This window comes from Leptodactylus fuscus, chromosome 6 (assembly GCF_031893055.1).
Source record: "Leptodactylus fuscus isolate aLepFus1 chromosome 6, aLepFus1.hap2, whole genome shotgun sequence".
NCBI lineage: Eukaryota > Metazoa > Chordata > Amphibia > Anura > Leptodactylidae > Leptodactylus > Leptodactylus fuscus.
The window spans coordinates 82,741,787-82,762,017 of NC_134270.1; the positions used below are offsets into that span (position 1 = coordinate 82,741,787).

The 20,231-nt window shown below is 40.1% G+C and overlaps 1 protein-coding gene across 1 annotated transcript in view; it reads right to left on the reverse strand.

The window, feature by feature from the left end:
- The window catches only part of GRIN2D (glutamate ionotropic receptor NMDA type subunit 2D), a 721,729-nt gene that overhangs the window by 213,381 nt on the left and 488,117 nt on the right, over nt 1–20,231 (reverse strand). The window contains exon 11 of the mRNA XM_075276758.1: nt 13,686–13,854. Within this exon, the coding sequence (XP_075132859.1) occupies nt 13,686–13,854 (169 nt within the window). The remainder of the gene's footprint in view (nt 1–13,685; nt 13,855–20,231) is intronic.

Consider the following 20,231-nt stretch of genomic DNA (forward strand, 5'->3'; position numbering starts at 1 on the left):
TATACCAGTAGTAAAAATTGTGGGTGCACATAACCCCAATATATTCTTTGAATTCCCAGTCAGACAATGGCACTGTATACCAGTATTAAAAATTGTGGGTGCACATAACCCCCATATATTCTTTGAATTCCCAGTCAGACAATGGCACTATATACCAGTAGTAAAAATTGTGGGTGCACATAACCCCAATATATTCTTTGAATTCCCAGTCAGACAATGGCACTGTATACCAGTATTAAAAATTGTGGGTGCACATAACCCCCATATATTCTTTGAATTCCCAGTCAGACAATGGCACTGTATACCAGTATTAAAAATTGTGGGTGCACATAACCCCCATATATTCTTTGAATTCCCAGTCAGACAATGGCACTGTATACCAGTATTAAAAATTGTGGGTGCACATAACCCCCATATATTCTTTGAATTCCCAGTCAGACAATGGCACTGTATACCAGTATTAAAAATTGTGGGTGCACATAACCCCCATATATTCTTTGAATTCCCAGTGAGACAAAGGAACTGTATAGCAGTATTAAAAATTGTGGGTGCACGTAACCCCCATATATTCTTTGAATTCCCAGTCAGACAATGGCACTGTATACCAGTATTAAAAATTGTGGGTGCACATAACCCCCATATATTCTTTGAATTCCCAGTCAGACAATGGCACTATATACCAGTAGTAAAAATTGTGGGTGCACATAACCCCAATATATTCTTTGAATTCCCAGTCAGACAATGGCACTGTATACCAGTATTAAAAATTGTGGGTGCACATAACCCCCATATATTCTTTGAATTCCCAGTCAGACAATGGCACTGTATACCAGTATTAAAAATTGTGGGTGCACATAATCCCCATATATTCTTTGAATTCCCAGTCAGACAATGGCACTGTATACCAGTATTAAAAATTGTGGGTGCACATAACCCCCATATATTCTTTGAATTCCCAGTGAGACAAAGGAACTGTATAGCAGTATTAAAAATTGTGGGTGCACGTAACCCCCATATATTCTTTGAATTCCCAGTCAGACAATGGCACTGTATACCACTATTAAAAATTGTGGGTGCACATAACCCCCATATATTCTTTGAATTCCCAGTGAGACAATGGAACTGTATAGCAGTAGCAAAAATTGTGGGTGCACGTAACCCCCATATATTCTTTGAATTCCCAGTCAGACAATGGCACTATATACCAGTATTAAAAATTGTGGGTGCACATAACCCCCATATATTCTTTGAATTCCCAGTGAGACAATGGAACTGTATAGCAGTATTAAAAATTGTGGGTGCACGTAACCCCCATATATTCTTTGAATTCCCAGTCAGACAATGGCACTGTATACCAGTATTAAAAATTGTGGGTGCACATAACCCCCATATATTCTTTGAATTCCCAGTGAGACAATGGAACTGTATAGCAGTATTAAAAATTGTGGGTGCACGTAACCCCCATATATTCTTTGAATTCCCAGTCAGACAATGGCACTGTATACCAGTAGTAAAAATTGTGGGTGCACGTAACCCCCATATATTCTTTGAATTCCCAGTCAGACAATGGCACTATATACCAGTATTAAAAATTGTGGGTGCACATAACCCCCATATATTCTTTGAATTCCCAGTCAGACAATGGCACTGTATACCAGTAGTAAAAATTGTGGGTGCACATAACCCCCATATATTCTTTGAATTCCCAGTGAGACAATGGCACTGTATACCAGTAGTAAAAATTGTGGGTGCACGTAACCCCCATATATTCTTTGAATTCCCAGTCAGACAATGGCACTGTATACCAGTAGTAAAAATTGTGGGTGCACATAACCCCCATATATTCTTTGAATTCCCAGTCAGACAATGGCACTGTATACCAGTATTAAAAATTGTGGGTGCACATAACCCCCATATATTCTTTGAATTCCCAGTGAGACAAAGGAACTGTATAGCAGTATTAAAAATTGTGGGTGCACGTAACCCCCATATATTCTTTGAATTCCCAGTCAGACAATGGCACTATATACCAGTATTAAAAATTGTGGGTGCACATAACCCCCATATATTCTTTGAATTCCCAGTCAGACAATGGCACTGTATACCAGTAGTAAAAATTGTGGGTGCACATAACCCCCATATATTCTTTGAATTCCCAGTGAGACAATGGCACTGTATAGCAGTAGCAAAAATTGTGGGTGCACGTCACCCCAATATATTCTTTGAATTCCCAGTCAGACAATGGCACTATATACCAGTAGCAAAAATTGTGGGTGTATATAGCCCCAATTCTATTGCTAGGGGACTTGCAGGGTATTTCTGAGGTGAAGGTGGGGGGGCACACCGTTGGAACGGGGATTTGGGGTGTATATATGGGGTATACGGGAATACACTGTCAGTGTGTTCCATTCAGGATCCTGGGAAAGCTGGGTTGCGGCGATTGAGCCCGTCAGTGCCACGTTACACTGACAAGCTTCTCCCTGGAATTGAAGTTATATGTAAGCCCAATATATTCTTTGAATTCCCAGTGAGACAATGGCACTATATGGCAGTAGCAAAAATAGTGGGTGTATATAGCCCCAATCCTATTGCTAGGGGACTTGCAGGGTATTTCTGGGGTGAAGGTGGGGGGGCACACCGTTGGAACGGGTATCGGGGGTATATATCGGGTATACGGGAATACACTGACAGTGTATTCCATTCAGGATCCTGGGAAAGCTGGGTTGCGGCGATTGAGCCCGTCAGTGCCACGTTACACTGACAAGCTTCTCCCTGGAATTTAGCTCTTATAAGAGCTGTTGGTTGTCTTCTCCTTCCTATCCTAGCCTGTCCCTGCCTACCCAGAATCTAACCCCTAGCTAACTGGACGGAAACCTCCGTCCTCGGTGAATTGCAAGCTCAGAATGACGCGAAGCTGGGCGGCGCTGTTCTTTTAAATTAGAGGTCACATGTTTTCGGCAGCCAATGGGTTTTGCCTACTTTTTTCAACGTCACCGGTGTCGTAGTTCCTGTCCCACCTACCCTGTGCTGTTATTGGAGCAAAAAAGGCGCCAGGGAAGGTGGGAGGGGAATCGAGTAATGGCGCACTTTACCACGCGGTGTTCGATTCGATTCGAACATGCCGAACAGCCTAATATCCGATCGAACATGAGTTCGATAGAACACTGTTCGCTCATCTCTACTTATTAGCAATATAATCTAATAATAAACACAAAAAGTTATAAGCATAGTTTCAAATTATAATATCTTTTATGCAAACGAGAAAGGAGTAAACATTTACATGGAAAAATTTATTTAACTGATATACTATTTGGCAATAAAAAATGTACATCGTTTAATGTAGGATTATTGGATTTTGAAAAAGGAGTAGAACACAAAATTTTATATAATTAAGTTACAAACAGGGGCAAAATTATATTGAGGACTTTTCTCTTTATCGGTTTCAGTCAGACCACATTATAGTCTATGGAGTCCACTGGTAACCTCTTTATTAGTGGATGGCTCTTGGTCTTTCAGGTTGCCGTGTGGACCTGAACAATGGAGAGCCAAAAGCTAGTGTGAATAGCGATAGGCTATTGGTTTATAAATATTGCCAGGAATTTCAGTGAATTTCCTTTGATAATAAATGTCATAGCTTGCTATAGTTATGACTCTTATTACTCAAAAGCAATTTAAAATGTTAAAAAGAATTTATAATGTGATGAGTATTAAGTAATAGAATAAGATGACACGGTAGATGAGATCATCACTTTTGGAGGAACAGTTTAAAGACACATTGTTTATGTTGGAAACACTGAATATTCCCCCCCTGAAAAAGCAAAGCAGTTGTAAATTTCAGCCTTTTTCTAGCTCACTAATACAGGTAAAAAATAATTATTTTTCTCTAAAATATATAAACTGTACATCTGCAGGCTCCCGTGCATTTTTGTTCTTCCATTGCCTAAACTCTGCCATTACAGAGTTTAGCAAATTGTACCTAAAATTTCCAAAAGATTTGTGTTTGTCACCTACTAAACCTTATTCCACTCGTGAATCTCCTCAGTCCCCAAAGTATAAAAAGTGGAGGTTAGGGGAAAAAAAACCTATTTTTCTCATCTTACCTCACCTCTCCTGTGAGACTGATGTTCCCTGGCATTTTTTCAGGCCTCTTCTAGCCTGCACCTGATGTCATACATACCAGAGTCACTGCTAAAGCCTGTAATTGGGCTTCAACAGTCATATGGTCAGATGCCATCATGCTACCACTTTGTTACATCTAGGGACAATTTGTTTTCCTATATAGAATCTAATATATCAGCCCCTGATGACTCTAATTGAAGAAATGCGTAGGACAGTTGGATTAGGCTCATGGTAGTTCAGATAGCTCCATGTCCTTCAGTTACCACACAGTGTTGGTCTCTGCATAGCCATATAGAGCTGACTGATATCACCAGACCCCCTGGCGTGGCATTAGGCCAGTAACCTTGGGTGAGGTGATTCGGTGGCTACTTGTTATTCTGGCTAGCAAGGAGTGTGCTAGACCGACACTGATATGATAGTGACATGTCTGGTATGTTGAGGAAGACAGAGCACTAGTTGGAGGGACTGTCAGGTGATACCTTGACCCCTCCATTGGGTTCAATAAGCCCTACCATCACTACCTGGACATAAATTTTTGCATTCTATCTTATAGGATTGGATTACAGTCTTGCTTCAACTAGAACTGACGTTACATTGCGACTCTTTTTACACCGTTTCATTTTTTTTAAAGTATATTTATTAAAAGTGAAGTTTTAGAGACTTTTTCTTCCAGCATCTCCTAATCAGTGAATTGAACTTGTGTATGTACTCATGTAACGGCTGTTCTCCACCTGGAATTTATCTGTCTCTCATTAGACCTCTATAAAAGGTTCTATTAACGTTAAGGTTCACGCTGGCACGTCACCTCTTTATTACATGGGTATGTTCTTTGAATCTTCCATACAGGTATTTTAAGCTTAGATTTGTTGTTCAACTGCTGAAACTGCTGTATTAGTCTGGCCAGATAGCCAAGATACACATGTCACTAAATAAATTTGTTTTGTATATATACCTTTGGTAAGCAGTATTACACCTTTACATTGCTTTGTCTATACCCTTCTGGTGATTGTCAATTATTGCACTTACTATACAACATCCATCTTTACATATACATGTGCATGCATTTTTGCATTATTTATTAATGCAGTTTATGGGTATAGCTGTATAAACTGTATGTAATTGGTATGTGAGTAACTTGACTCCTTGTATACTGTAACATTTGACTTGTCCTGTTTATTTTTAATACATGATATGTAATATATATATATATATATATATATATATATATATATATTTATTTATTTTTTTAAATACATAACGTTTGTTATATTTTTGATATATTGGCTGCTCTTGGTACATTGAGTGATTTTGGCTTATTTTTTTCTTTTCTTTTTTTCTTCGTTTTTTTTATATGTTTATATGAGGCCAACATGTGGTTACATGTGTGTTCTAACACATGCAATTCTTAACTTGGTTCTTCTAATGACTTTTCAATGAATTTTGTTGTCTTTTGTGATAAGATATCACACAACAGCAAGGTATTATACTGTAGAAAGTTGGAGGATCTGTTTCCAAGTAGAAAATACTATCTGCCATACATCATTTCTTCCTCACTGTGACCCTGAAAAATCTGATGTTTTTCTTTTTAAAATTTGTCCACCTATTCATAAGATGAGGCTCCTGGAAGGTTATAACTAGCTCTAAGTGGGTTACCACCTACTTGGAGAATCACAGATATATCTGTGTAGGGGCCATATTTTTTGAACAGGTTGACGGATATTAAGGCTAAGATCCCACATTGCAGAAAAAGCATCTTTTTTATTGCAGATTTTGCTGCAGTTGAGCCAAAGCCAAGAGTGGCTACAAAATGAATGGGAAATATATCGGAAGTTCTTATATTTCTCCCTTCTGCTCAATCTAGTCCTGGCTTTGGCTCAAAGAACTACAGCAAAATCTGCAACACAAAAAAGTAGCATTCCCACAACATGGGGCCCTAGCCTAAAAAGAAAAATACCAAACTGTTCAGGAGCACAGTAAGAATCAAATGACAAATGGTATTTAGCATTTTGTACTTGGTGATAGATCCTCTTGAAGTTTATTTTTGATACTTTTCTATAATTCTTAATTGTGTAGCCATATTGGCATGTACATCTGAACAAACATTTGACATTGTTGGAAAAACACAAGCTAAATATTCCATAGAATATGTGCATTAATTTCAGCTAACATTGTTCATTTCCTTTTGGACTTTGTATTATATATATACATTTTTCCATGTATTCATTTACATAATATGAATGTATCCATGGGTTTAATGAAGCCTAACTATTTTCCATGCACTTATATTATACAGAGAGAATGTAGTAGAAGCTTAGAGCCATGACGGGTTTCAGCTTTAGTAGCAGCACTGTAAAAATAGTAGGGGGTGTAGAACAAAAATGTAAATTAAGCTTGTCCTTACTGAAATCGGTTATACATGGAATGCTCTGAAAAAGAGTGGTCAGTTGATTTTATTATTTCCTAACATAAAACAACTGAATAGTAGAAAGAGAGGCTGTGTCCACTGTGTAGCTGAGCCGCTATGCTACAAATATTATGTACAGTATACAGTAGGTAGAGTTCTTAATGTCAGAGCTCTCATTATAGCCAATGAAGGAATTATGATGTATGATATCAAAAATCATTCATTTTGCAAATACCATATATTCAAATAGTCATAACTTTTCAGACAACTTCTGTCTTATTACATAGAGCACGTGATTCTGGACCAAAACGTAATGCCCTTTAACTAAAAATGTAGCTGCTTTCTGCTTGAAAAACTTCTACAGTCCTTGTCACTAGGTATCTTCCGTCTAGCTAATTTGCCATCCACTCCTTGTTGCTAGCTAAGGTTCATCCATAGATGCATTAGATAATTGGAGTAAATGGAGAAAGGGGAGGTTGATTCTCCTCACAGCCTGCACACACATCTCAAAACTGTGTGCTCTGTGCAAAGAGCTAAACATTCTGCAAATCTCACGTTTACAATGTAAGAAAGGCCTTCTATGTACTTATATCTACTTCTGGATGCTTGTATGATTACAGATGGGACATTATTTTTAGTCAACAAGCATTTTTTCTGCTAGATAGTTTTTCCTGTGTTCCTATTGTATAGTTAATCCTGGCAGAATTACATATAAAGGAGCATTAGTATCAGTAATAGATAGGGGAGGTTGGCATACTCCTCATTATTTCATATGCTCACAGCCTCAGAGACATATGAAATGTGATTCTTAGCAGCAGAGAAAGTGATAGGACACCATGTATGAAGGCTTATACAATCATAGAATAGCCTGTCCAGCAAGGAACTGCACATATTTAATTTTTTTAATGAAAATTCAAGAACCCTAATTGTCCACATGTAAAGGACTGCTGAAAATGGGCAAGCATATACATGATGGGAATTAACATGGAACATGAGGTGCAGCAGAATTCATAATCATATTAGAGATATCCTTTTGAAATATATATGTAAAATCTGAAATTCATATTCTAATTGGTTGTTTCTACAAAAACGTTATGTACATTTTACTATCAGTGTTTAGATAGATAACCCTGATAAATTTATGCGTAGAAGCAAAAATAATGAACTAGTCTAAAGTTTTCTACCTATACCCAGTCGGGAAAATGGTGTCTTTTATTTCCTGAAGGAAATTCTAATGCAAATAATTCTCAGAATGATTCCTCAGTCATCCAGCTGCTGACCTGTTAGAATAACGTCATAAGAGATGTCAATCAAATCCAATGAATGAAGGTTTCATTACATCTCATACACCACATTATCTTTATATTGAAGCTGAGCTCACTAGTGCTATAAAATCTTTTCATATTCAATAAAATATATTCAGGAAAATTGATGTATTCTTAAATATATCATTAGGGCTTGGTACTAGAGACATATGAATCATGCAAATCTAACTAGAATAAAATACCTGCTGTTAAAGGATTTGCCACTTTCAGACAAATATTGAGAGACAAATGCTTTGTTGCTACAATAAAACAATACAATTTTCCAATATATCACTTTCTTAAGGTATTCTACATATCTGCTTGCTGTCATTCATTATGCTTACTCCCAGTGGATACCAATCTGTCCATGTCATGTGACATACAGTCCATGGTCATGTGATGTACACACAGGTACACAGCTCATGACCTGTGCACCTGTGTGCTCATCACATGACCATGGACTGTACATCACTAGTGTTGGGCGAATAGTATTCGATCGAATACCTCGCCGGTATAGGAGTGCATGTAATCGGCCGAACACGGAGGTGTTAAACGCATAGAATATTTGATGCGTTTAACCCCTTGGTGTTTGGCCGATTACATGCATTCCTATGCTGGCGAGGTATTCAATCGAATACTAATCGCTCAACACTATACATCACATGACCATGGTCAGAGTTTTATCCACTTGAAGTAAGTAGAATAAATGACAGCACACAGACATCAAGAAAATCGTGAGGTATTGATACAGAAAGTGTATTGGAAAATTGTACAACTTTTTATGATGCAAACAATAACATTTGTTTCTCAATATTAGTCTGAAAGTGGACAACCCCTTTAAAGTTAAAAAGTAATTATAACCAAAGGTCTGTCTCATTAGAAACAATGTCTTCAGAATACAGCTGATTTTGCCAGGGTAAGCCACCAGAGCACAAATTGTGCTGGCTTATAGAGGGGAGTGTGAGATGAACCTCTCCTTTAACATCTATATGTCACAATTGTACATATGTAGAGGGCCACTATTTTTTACAAGGTTAGGATTTATTAGTGTGAAAAGAGTCCAGAAATAAGTGGAACTATCGCTTGTGTTTCACTGTTACTGTACACCCTATAGTTCTGAGAGGCATAAGGGTATGGTCACAAAAACTAACTCCTGGGTGGTGCTCTGCATCCCAGTATAAAGTCAGATGAAATACATGGAAGAAACCAATGGGAAATCAAAGGGTAATCAATGGGAACCGCTCAGGTCTTTTTTACGGGAGCCGGTTTGTTCTGGCTCCCGGAAAAAGAAGCGAGATGCTCATTCTTCAGGCCCTTTCTCCCCGTGATTCAGCCTGAAGGCACACCCTCCTCCAAACTAGGCCAATTCATTGGGCTTAATCCGGCGCAGAGTGCGCAGCTTGATGCTGGTGCAGTCCGCCGACTTTCAGTCGCAGCTACCCGTATTTTGGTCCAGAACCTGGGGGGGGGGGAGTTGCTGCCTGCTGAAATCACAACGGTTGGGAAGAGGGTACTAAGCTTGTTGCTGGAATGATCAGGACTGGGAGGGAAAGAGGACTTACATGCATTCTGTAATTGTTGGTATTCTGTGGATCTTGCACTTTGTGACAGGTTACTGATTCACTTGGTTAATTTAGCGTTATTAATAGAGATGAGTGTCCGAGGTTCAAAATCCGATTCGAACAGCCGCACACTGTACAACTGTTCGAACGGATTTCGAACCCCATTATAGTCTATGGGGGGGAAATGCTTGTTTCAGGGGTAGGCAACATTCGATAAAATCATACTTACCAAGTCCACGAGTGATGGTCAGGCTGGATTCTGCTTGAAGTCTTATCCCAGCACAGGGTCCCCGCGTCCTCTTCCGGGTGGAATTCACTCTGCCTAGGCATCCAGCCTAGGCAGAGCCGACTGCGCATGTGCGGGTGGCTCTGCCCAGGCCCGACGCCTGAGCAGAGCCGACTGTGCATGCGCGTGTATGCGCGAGCATGCCCGCGCATGCGCAATCGGCTCTGCCTAGGCCGGATGCCTAGGCAGAGTGAATTCCACGCGGAAGAAGACGCACACGCAGCGCGGAGAAGACTTCAGAAAGGTAAGAGAAGAACAAGCGTTGATTGGCAGAGTGTATAGCATTCTGCCAATCAACGCTGGTTCTGCATCGAACCTTAAACTTCGAACAGCTAGTAGTGTTTGATCGAGTACGAGTATTTCGAATACCGTAGTATTCAATCGAACACCTACTCGATCGAACACTACTCGCTCATCTCTAGTTATTAACCTTAACACATTAGTGTTCAGTGGCTTTTTTCATATTTTCCTTTTTTCTGTTGACCTTATCCATGTGAGGGCTTATAATGTTTTGATTAGTTTTTAGTAAGGATTTTTGGGGGTATGTGAAAAAAATATCCCACTATTCATTTGTCATTTTTCGCATTTTGTTATTAGGGTGCATGCAGACTACGTAACGCCGGGCGTGTATGAGAGCCGTACACGCCGGCATTACGGCAGACTGCCGAACACTTCCCATTCACTTCAATGGGAGCGCTCGTAACAGCGGCGTTTACGAGCGCTCCCATTGAAGTGAATGGGAAGTGTTCGGCAGTCTGCCGTAATGCTGGCGTGTACGGCTCTCATACACGCCCGGCGTTACGTAGTCTGAATGCACCCTTACGGTGTTCATTCTGCATTCAAAATTATATGGTATTACATTACATTGGTCTTATTATGTATTGCCACTAAATAAATGATTTGCCTGAGGTCACAGTACTCTGACATCTATAATGGGTGCTCTTTTTTTTGTGAGGCAAATTTTAGTTTTTAGAATTGGTGCTAATTTTTAGCATATGCAACTTTTTGATATATATATATATATATATATATATATATATATATATATATATATATATAGTTGTTTATTTACATTTTACTTTGTATATTGCACTGGAACAAAAGACGTTACTTTTCGATAGCATGGACAAGACACAAGGCACAGGATGTTTGTTTATTTTATTTGTCTACATTATGTATTTTTTTAATTAGAAAGATTTACTATTGATTTAATTTATTTTCACACATTCTTTTATACGTTTTGTAATTTAATTTTTCTCCTGTCTCTCAAGGGAATAATAGGGGAATTCCTATAAAAGCTGATTACTAGTTTTGTGTTCAAATACCAGAACTACATAATACTGCCTGACTGAACACTTCCATGCAAAACTTTATTAAATATTATATTAAAAATAGGAACTTTCAAATCAATTGTACATGCCATTTTTTTTTAACAGGATTTTATAATGGGATATGTCTACTGGTATCTCTCATACCTCTAGTCTGGCAACCTCTTCATATTGATGCCAGTTAATAACCAGAACTGGACTGAGCAGCAGTAAAAGTTGTATATAGGTAATATCCTACCACTCCCAATACAGTTAAACACTATGATTAATATTTGTTGATGGTGCCCACATTAATATCCACATACTATCTCGCCTATAGTAGAAACCCCTGGCAAATCTAACAGTTACCTCACCATAATGCTACTGCAACCTGGGATCTCATGATCCCCAGTTCAGTGTACTGCAATACTTGTGTGTTAGAGTATTACAGCATATTGTACATAGGCTTTGTATATGCAATAGGGAAAGGCAGCCAGGAGACTGGTAACTGGCAGAGGATATAAGGGCTGAAGGGGTTGAAGGGCTCAGTATGATGTAATAATATGGCACAGAGAAGGATTGGATTAAATTCAGGACTGAACTACAGTCTGAACTAGGGATAAAAATAATCCCCATTGGCAACTTGGTATATCCTTAGAAAAGTTCTAGCAGGGACTGACTATGTGTCTATATTCACTTCCCTCACTCCTTTCATTGTCTTAGTAAGTAGTTGACGTCTAACCAAACATGAGTTCAGACTGAGCTTTGCTCACATCTTTGTTAACACAACAATCTCTGTGAGTAAAATTTTTAACAGGTTTCATAGCCATGACTAGATGCTAAAGACCTAGCTGACAGTCTTCATTGATGATAGATTATGTACGCTTTATATACTGTTCATGGTCAGCCCTGGTCATCTTCATACATGGAATATTCCACCTCGACATTTAATAAGGTAACATATCACAGTGACATGTGGGTGAGTATATGTGTTTTACAGTGTTCTGTTTGCTGTGTTATCTGTGGTTTATTCATTCCCAGTGACCTTTTCAGTCTTTTCAATTGACTCTAGTTATGACTTCGGGGCTGGGGAGTTTAAAAAAAACAGAGACAACTTTATGGATTTGGCTTTCTGCTGTCACTTTCTATCAAGTCAGCCTGAACTTTAACGCCATCATATTTCAAACTTTAGCTGCCATGAGAGCAGACAAGCCTTGATTTTATGTTTGTTTCTATTTCAAGTAAGTGTACATTGCCGTTATCTGTAAGAACATTCCTTGAGGTCATCTAAGTTTCCCCGTTTCCCCTATTTGGTGTTGAAAGATGTAGACAACCTTGTCTACTTTCACTCCTTAGTCAGACAGACCTATAAGCTATATTGCTTTATTTAGATGCACTTACATTTGTCGGCTTGTTGGCCTTGTATAAAAATATAACTTTTTGCTTGGGCCTGAAGAAATGCCACTGTGTATCATTAATAGTCCACCTGGGACTGGGTATTAAACTGTGAAATAACCATAAACCATCAACAGATTTATCCAGAAAAAGTACAAATTGAAGAAAGGATAAGATTGCCCAGCTATGTAGATACATACTCTCCACATGTCACCAAACTATAGAATCCACTGCAACAGTCTAGAGACCACTGGTGTCAAACAGACAGCAACTGTAACTGTACAGAATGGGCAGATTATTTTAGACACCTGTATTTTCATGTTTGGAGCTTTCCTGTATGGAAATTGGACACTGCAAGCAAGAAAGATTTCTGTGAATTGGTTTTGTGTACATTCACATCAGAATAGAAAAAGTCAGCTAAACAACTTTGAACAAGGCCGATTTAACAACAACCAGTCGAAGGGCTAGTTTACAGGGGGGCAAGGAACGGATTTCTCCTCAAAATCCGCCTCCATAAAATGGTGGTCTATGGAGACCACTAGCGTTCTTTTTTCTGCTAGCGGTATATCTCCTGGCGGCAGCAGCCTCGTTCATTTGACCAGGTTTTGACCCGAGAGTGACGCGGCTCCCAAAATGCCAAAATCCACCCCATCGCCCCCGTGTGAACAAGCCCTAAGACGGGATTAATGTCAGACTAAGGTTCCTTGTGCTCTCCAGAGCTCACTCATCAATAACTCCTAGGATATAGCCCATAGTACTCTTCAAATGTGGGTGTCTTCTGCTGGAACTTTATTTTGTTAAAAGTCTAGGCCCACCAGAGGATTCTCTTCGGTGGGCCAGTCCAATACTGGCTGAAATTATACAGAGCTGGTATGTTTGAGGAAAAATATCCAGTCAAAGAAATTGCAGCCAAATACAGTGCTTGAACTCCAACTAACATTGAATGGGAGTCAGGCTGTAATTACATTGTACAGATGCCATGTAATAGATAGCATGTGATGTAAACAGAGAAGAGGGTCATACTATTGCACAAGTTCTGCAGCTGCATACAACAGCTGATCTTTGGGGGTCTTATGATTCTGACCCCCACTAATCTTTAATTGATTACCTATTCTTAGGATAGGTCATCAATAAAAAATAAAGGCAGACAACCTCTTTGATGCAATGCTACAATGCAATCTGAATTAAAAAAAAACAAAAAACAAAACAAACAACAACAACAAAATCATGTACAGCATATTGAATAAATATAATCCCAAACAATATACTGAAGTAGCATAACATGAAGTAGTACTCATTGGGTCTCACCTCTCCAATCATTCCATTCCATACCCCCTCTATCTTCTTCCCATGTTTTCCATTAGTCACCAGGTAAAGATCATAAGTAAATCCTATGGTTTTGGCAAGACGTTTAAGAATATCAATGCAGAATCCTTTACAGCACTGTTTCACAAATATGATGGGGTCTGTCATGTGGCTGTAGAGACAAACAAGTAGCATATTAATGTCAAGTTTACATTAAAAAAATCCTAAAATGAATAACATATTTATATAGCTGTATATTATTCCATATTTAAAGAAAATCTGCCTTTCCTTCTTTACTCTAACTTGCTGAAATTGGCTGGTATACTTGAGAATAAAAGTCAATTTTCAATTTCAATGCCATGTAATAATTGAGAATATTGCAGGAATAACATTATAAATGTTACATTTGTCATGTAAATTACCTGAGATGTCGGACATATTAATGAGCTTCTTATGTGACTCCTCCTCCAGCCTGTCTATTGATCTGCTAGATACTTCTCACTTTCTTGTTTCAATAGCCTTAAGGAGTAGTCACTTGAGAAGCTAATGAATATATCCAATTTTTCCAGGTGCTAAAAATGCCATCTGAGATTACTTATATACAACATGGAAAATGCAATAGCATTGGTATGGGATCAATGGTGAGGACAGAATTATATTTCAAATCTTTTGCAATGACCCTGAGTAAAGTGAATCATAGACATTACATCCAGTAGCTGTTGGATGAATAATGTTGTGGACGATAGCTATTAACCCTGGCTTTCCTTTTAGTAGCAGAAGAGTAGATGACTACCATATCCCACAGAAGTTATCATGCTTAAAAACAAAAAATGTGTAAATATGTTAAACTTGCAAATTAGAGTAAGCGATGCCTTGTATCCTGTAATGTATATGTATACATGGTGCAGACGTGCTAAATCTTAATACAAGATATACCTACGCATATGGATTATATTCTGTAAAGAAACCAGCACAATATGTAAAGAATTACAAACTTCTACTTTTGCAGTACTGTATTCACATCTTTGTATGGCATGTGGATCCAAATCACGTGATCTAATGTTATCAAATCTTATATTGCACCTGACAATTAACAGTATTAATGACATCTATGTACTGCAGAAACGTTATCTACTGATGAAATGCACAATGCAATCCAGCATATACTTTCCTACTAAATGATGGCACTGCCAGGGAGGACTAATTCCAAGACGAGATGTATTTTCAGGTTGCCTCAATACAGTATTTCTTGCCTGATAACCAGCAATAAACATCACAAATGAACGGGAAGATAAAGAAGCCCAAGAACTTTATTAAATGGACATGAGGGAAAAGAGAAAGTGGCACATTACAGCCGGGAAAAGAAACAAGCCTCTTATCTGCCGGCAAAATAGATCTTTTTTTCCTGTTGTGACACCACAACTCTTCATTATACTGCTTGTTCTTTTACCCACTTTGTCACTTTGATGGCTGGAAAAGGGATCTGTGACCTTTTCTCACTCCAGCTGCAACGTGAGTTAAATTGTCTGCATCGTAAGATGAAGAATTGAGAGGGAGATTTGAAACATTTGTTACTGCTAGCTTAAAAAAATATTGTGCAACTTATTATATTCTTTTAATCTGTAGAAACAAAGATAAGGTCATGGCCCAGTGGGCAAGACAGGAAAAAAATGGAAGCTTCCTATTTTAATTTCCATGACTCTAGGTTTTTGCCATGTACTAATATCACAGTAAAAATGAGCAAAAACACCTAGAACACCTGAAGGGTTGGCATATTATAAGTATAGCCTGCAAAGTGACAGCTATGGTTAACATAATAACTCAGATGTGGGAAGTAAATGTCCTCATCCAAAGCTGTCACTCTGGTGAGTTTTCGACAGTATGACTGTAGTCGAATGAGATGAAAAATGAAAAGTTTTTTTTACGATTCTTTATTTTGTATACTGTATATTGTAATTATTTTCAAGCATATGCTGAGGCATTGCAGACTCTGGAAGGTAATTTATAGGTTTTCATATTATAGCAGTGCTAATAATTCAGCCTTATCAGTAATGGCAGGTTTTTGTATGTTCATTGAAAAAATAAAAACCTCAGATAGGATAAGACACAGAGTAAGGTTAACTTTGCTGCCACCTTTAGACCTGTGCAAGTGTCACTATGACTGCTGGGTTATTGCAATTACTATTATTCTGATTATCTTAATAAAATGCTATTGAAGAAAATATACATATTTCATCTTTGGAAGGGTTCACATGGTGTAACGTGCCGCGTGATGTGGCACGTCTACGCCGCGGGAACCTTTGCGGGCCGTACACACTCCCATTGATTTCAATGGGAGTGGGGACCGTATGCGCTGCGCTAGTAAGCGGCCGTGATTTTGCGGCCGCAAAATCACGGCCGCAAACTAGCACGGCACATACGATCCCCGCTCCCATTGAAATCAATGGGAGTGTGTACGGCCCGCAAAGGTTCCCGCGGCGTAGACGTGCCACATCACGCGGCACGTTACACCATGTGAACCCTCCCTTAGAGAGAAATAGTTTTTTTTAAAGGTCAAATGGTTTAGTATCCCTCTACTTTGAGAACATTCAATAAAGCAACAAATGTTTGGACAAAAATCCTATATTTAATGAACATATTAATATGCAAATTTATCTTCAACAGTTAATCAAGCAATGTTAAGTATAGACGGTACATTTCCATATTATATTATTAATTCACTTGATTAATCCAGTATTGTGTTTAAAATGAGTTGATCTGTAGTACAACATCATGGGTACAAAACATATATACTATTTATGACATCTGAGGCTGCTGAGAAAAGCTGATCAGTGGAGGTGCTCCGTTTCATACACTCAGCAATCTCATAGTAATCACCTATTCTAAGGATAACCCATAATAACAAACTTTTTGAAATCTCAGTGAGCAGCACTGCTCGATACTGTTGCCTTGCCATAAGGGCTCCTTCACACGGAGTAAACGCGCCGCGCATTGTGGCACGTTTACGGCGCGTGTAAGGTTGACAAGCCAACATACAAAGCTTTCTGCAACTATCAGGACTCTGATACACTGAACCAATCAGCAAACATGGAGGGATATCTAAAGTCATTTCTCCATTTTTTATGTGCTTGGTTTATTGTACTATGTTAGGCTTCAGATCACTGTTCATACATGTTTGGTTGCTATTATACTGACCTTGCCTTGTCTACTGGATATTCCCATGTTTAATTTTGGCATTGACTATGTATGCGAGGACTGACCTCAGCCTGAAAACATTTACCCTTTTGACTTGCATTGCACTTATTGCTGTAGATTCTAGTGTGGATTTCAGATTGTAGAGGCACCTATTTCTTGCACTAAGCTTCTGTGGCAATAACCTGACCTCATCTCCCAATGCTGTATAGGATTTAGGTAATCTGTTTAACTGTTCTCTGGTATCAGCCATTTTTAGCATTTTTAGGAATTGCTACTGTGGTCATTTTTTAACAAAAAAACTTCTAGACTGCTTAGGGGGAATACATCACCTACTTCTTTGCCCTATATTACTAGGGATGTTGACAATAACCTGCCGTTGAATAACAGTAAAATGAATGATTGACTCTGTTTCTGCCCTAGATGATGCTAATAGCATCTGACTTCATCACCACCTTTTCAACCACTGACAACCCTAGATATATATGGATAATTACTAGAGATGAGTGAACAGTGTTCTATCGAACACATGTTCGATCGGATATCAGGCTGTACGATGTGTTCGATTCGAATCGAACATCACGTGGCAAACTCCAAAAAAATTTGATTCCCCTCCCACCTTCCCTGGCGCTTTTTTTGCACCAATAACAGCGCAGGGGAGGTGGGACAGGAACTACGACAACGGGGGCATTGAAATAAATCGGAAAAAGTCATTGGCTGCCGAAATCAGGTGACCTCCATTTTAGACGAATAGTGGATTTCAAATCCGGGTCATATGAGAATGTGAACTTTGTGACTAAGAGACAGGGATAGCTGTACAGGCAGGGATAGCTAGGGATAACCTTTATTTAGGTAGGAATGTTATTGTCAGGATACGGAGTCGCCGCGGTCTCCTTGCTGCGCGGCGTGTCCCTGGGAGACGTGTTAGGAGTTCTATTGGGTGTGCTTAGGTCATTAAGGGTTAATCTTTTCCTTGCCTTCTGTCTCCATGCCATTAGCCATCAGGTGTGTTCTCTGCTGCTATTTAATCCCCACCCAGGCATGGATCCTTGCCAGCCATTCACTTTGGGTTTCCTGGTCCCCCTGCTCAGTCTGTTTCCCTGTCTGCTTGTATTCGGTCTGTTCCTTGGTTATATACCCGGCTTGTATTTTTGACTATCCCTTGTTTTTTGATTCGGTACCTTTATTATATCTCCTGGCTTGACCTCTTGTTCGTCTGACCTCGCTTTCTCTTCCGTGTCTTGCTGGGGCTTGTGGTCCTCCCTAGTTCCATGCTGTTTAGTCTTTTGTTTTGCATTGCAGTTACACTGTGCTTTCTGTTTAGGTGTGACCCCGTTACTCCAGTCCCTAGGACTTTCAGGGCCTCCTCTTCCCTTATCCTAGCCGCCGGGATAGAAGTGTAAGGAGTCGTGGTAGGCGCACTTCAATTAGGAAGTGCATTGGTCTGCCTCATCTCAGATATTACAGCATAGTTATAGCTGCAGGGCCTGCGACCCCTTTTGTCATTAGTTGCACAGTGTTGCTTTCCCAGCTGTGTCTCTTTGCACTGCCTGACCCTGACTCCAATCCTTACAGTTATTAAAAATAACTTTTTGGGGCTCTATCGGGTGTGTAATTGTGATTTTTGTGAGAAACTTTTTCCCATAGGAATGCATTGGCCAGCGCTGATTGGCCAGAGTACGGAATTTGACCAATCAGCGCTGGCTCTGCTGGAGGAGGCGGAGTCTAAGATCGCTCTACACCAGTCTCCATTCAGGTCCGACCTTAGACTCCGCCTCTTCCGGCAGAGCCAGCACTGATTGGCCGAAGGCTGGCCAATGCATTCCTATGGGTATGCAGAGACTCAGCAGTGTTGAGCCAGTTCTGCTCAACTACACCGTGTGCCGGTCAGCCCATCAGATGTAGCAGAGCCGAGGGTGCACTAGAACCCTTGTGCACACTCGGCTCTGCTACATCAGAGCCGAGGGTGCACTGGAACCCCTGTGCACACTCAGTTCATGCTAATAGAATGCATTGGGCAGCGCTGATTGGCCAATGCATTCTATTAGCCTGATGAAGCAGAGCTGAATGTGTGTGCTTAGCTCAACTACTCCACCAGCGTAATTGAGCTAAGCACACACATTCAGCTCTACTTCATCAGGCTAATAGAATGCATTGACCAGCGCTGATTGGCCACAGTACGGAATTCGACCAATCAGCGCTGGCTCTGCTGGAGGAGGCGGAGTCTAAGATCGCTCCACACCAGTCTCCATTCAGGTCCGACCTTAGACTCTGCCTCCTCCGGCAGAGCCAGCGCTGATTGGCCGAAGGCTGGCCAATGCATTCCTATGGGTATGCAGAGACTCAGCAGTGTTGAGCCAGTTCTGCTCAACTACACCATGTGCCGGTCAGCCCATCAGATGTAGCAGAGCCGAAGGTGCACTAGAACCCTTGTGCACACTCGGCTCTGCTACATCAGAGCTGAGGGTGCACTGGAGTGTTGAGCCAGTTCTGCTCAACTACACCGTGTGCCGTCAGTGCACCCTCGGCTCTGCTACATCTGATGGGCTGACCGGCACACGGTGTAGTTGAGCAGAACTGGCTCAACACCGCTGAGTCTCTGCATACCCATAGGAATGCATTGGCCAGCCTTCGGCCAATCAGCACTGGCTCTGCCGGAGGAGGCGGAGTCTAAGGTCGGACCTGAATGGAGACTGGTGTGGAGCGATCTTAGACTCCGCCTCCTTCAGCAGAGCCAGTGCTGATTGGTCGAATTCCATACTCTGGCCAATCAGCGCTGTCCAATGCATTCCTATGGGAAAAAGTTAGCTTGCGAAAATCGCAAGCTGACAGGGATTTCCATGAAATAAAGTGACTTTTATGCCCCCAGACATGCTTCCCCTGCTGTCCCAGTGTCATTCCAGGGTGTTGGTATCATTTCCTGGGGTGTCATAGTGGACTTGGTGACCCTCCTGAGACGGATTTGGGTTTCCCCCTTAACGAGTATATGTTCCCCATAGACTATAATGGGGTTCGAAACCCGTTCGAACACACGAACAGTGAGCGGCTGTTCGAATCAGATTTCGAACCTCGAACATTTTAGTGTTCGCTCATCTCTAATAATTACTAATACAGCATTATTTATTTCCTGCTGTTTTACTGTAGATTACCCAGCACAGAGGTACAGATTTCCAGGTCTATTGCCACTCAAACAAGCTACAAAGGGATGCAGTAATCATTGCATGGCAACACTAGCCTAGCAGTCTAAGCAAATTGCAATACTGCTTGAAATTCTCATCCTTGAAATGGCATGGATGCAGAGAACAAATTCATCCAAGTACAGTTTTTCTTTCAGATTTTTTAAAGAAATCTAGGTTT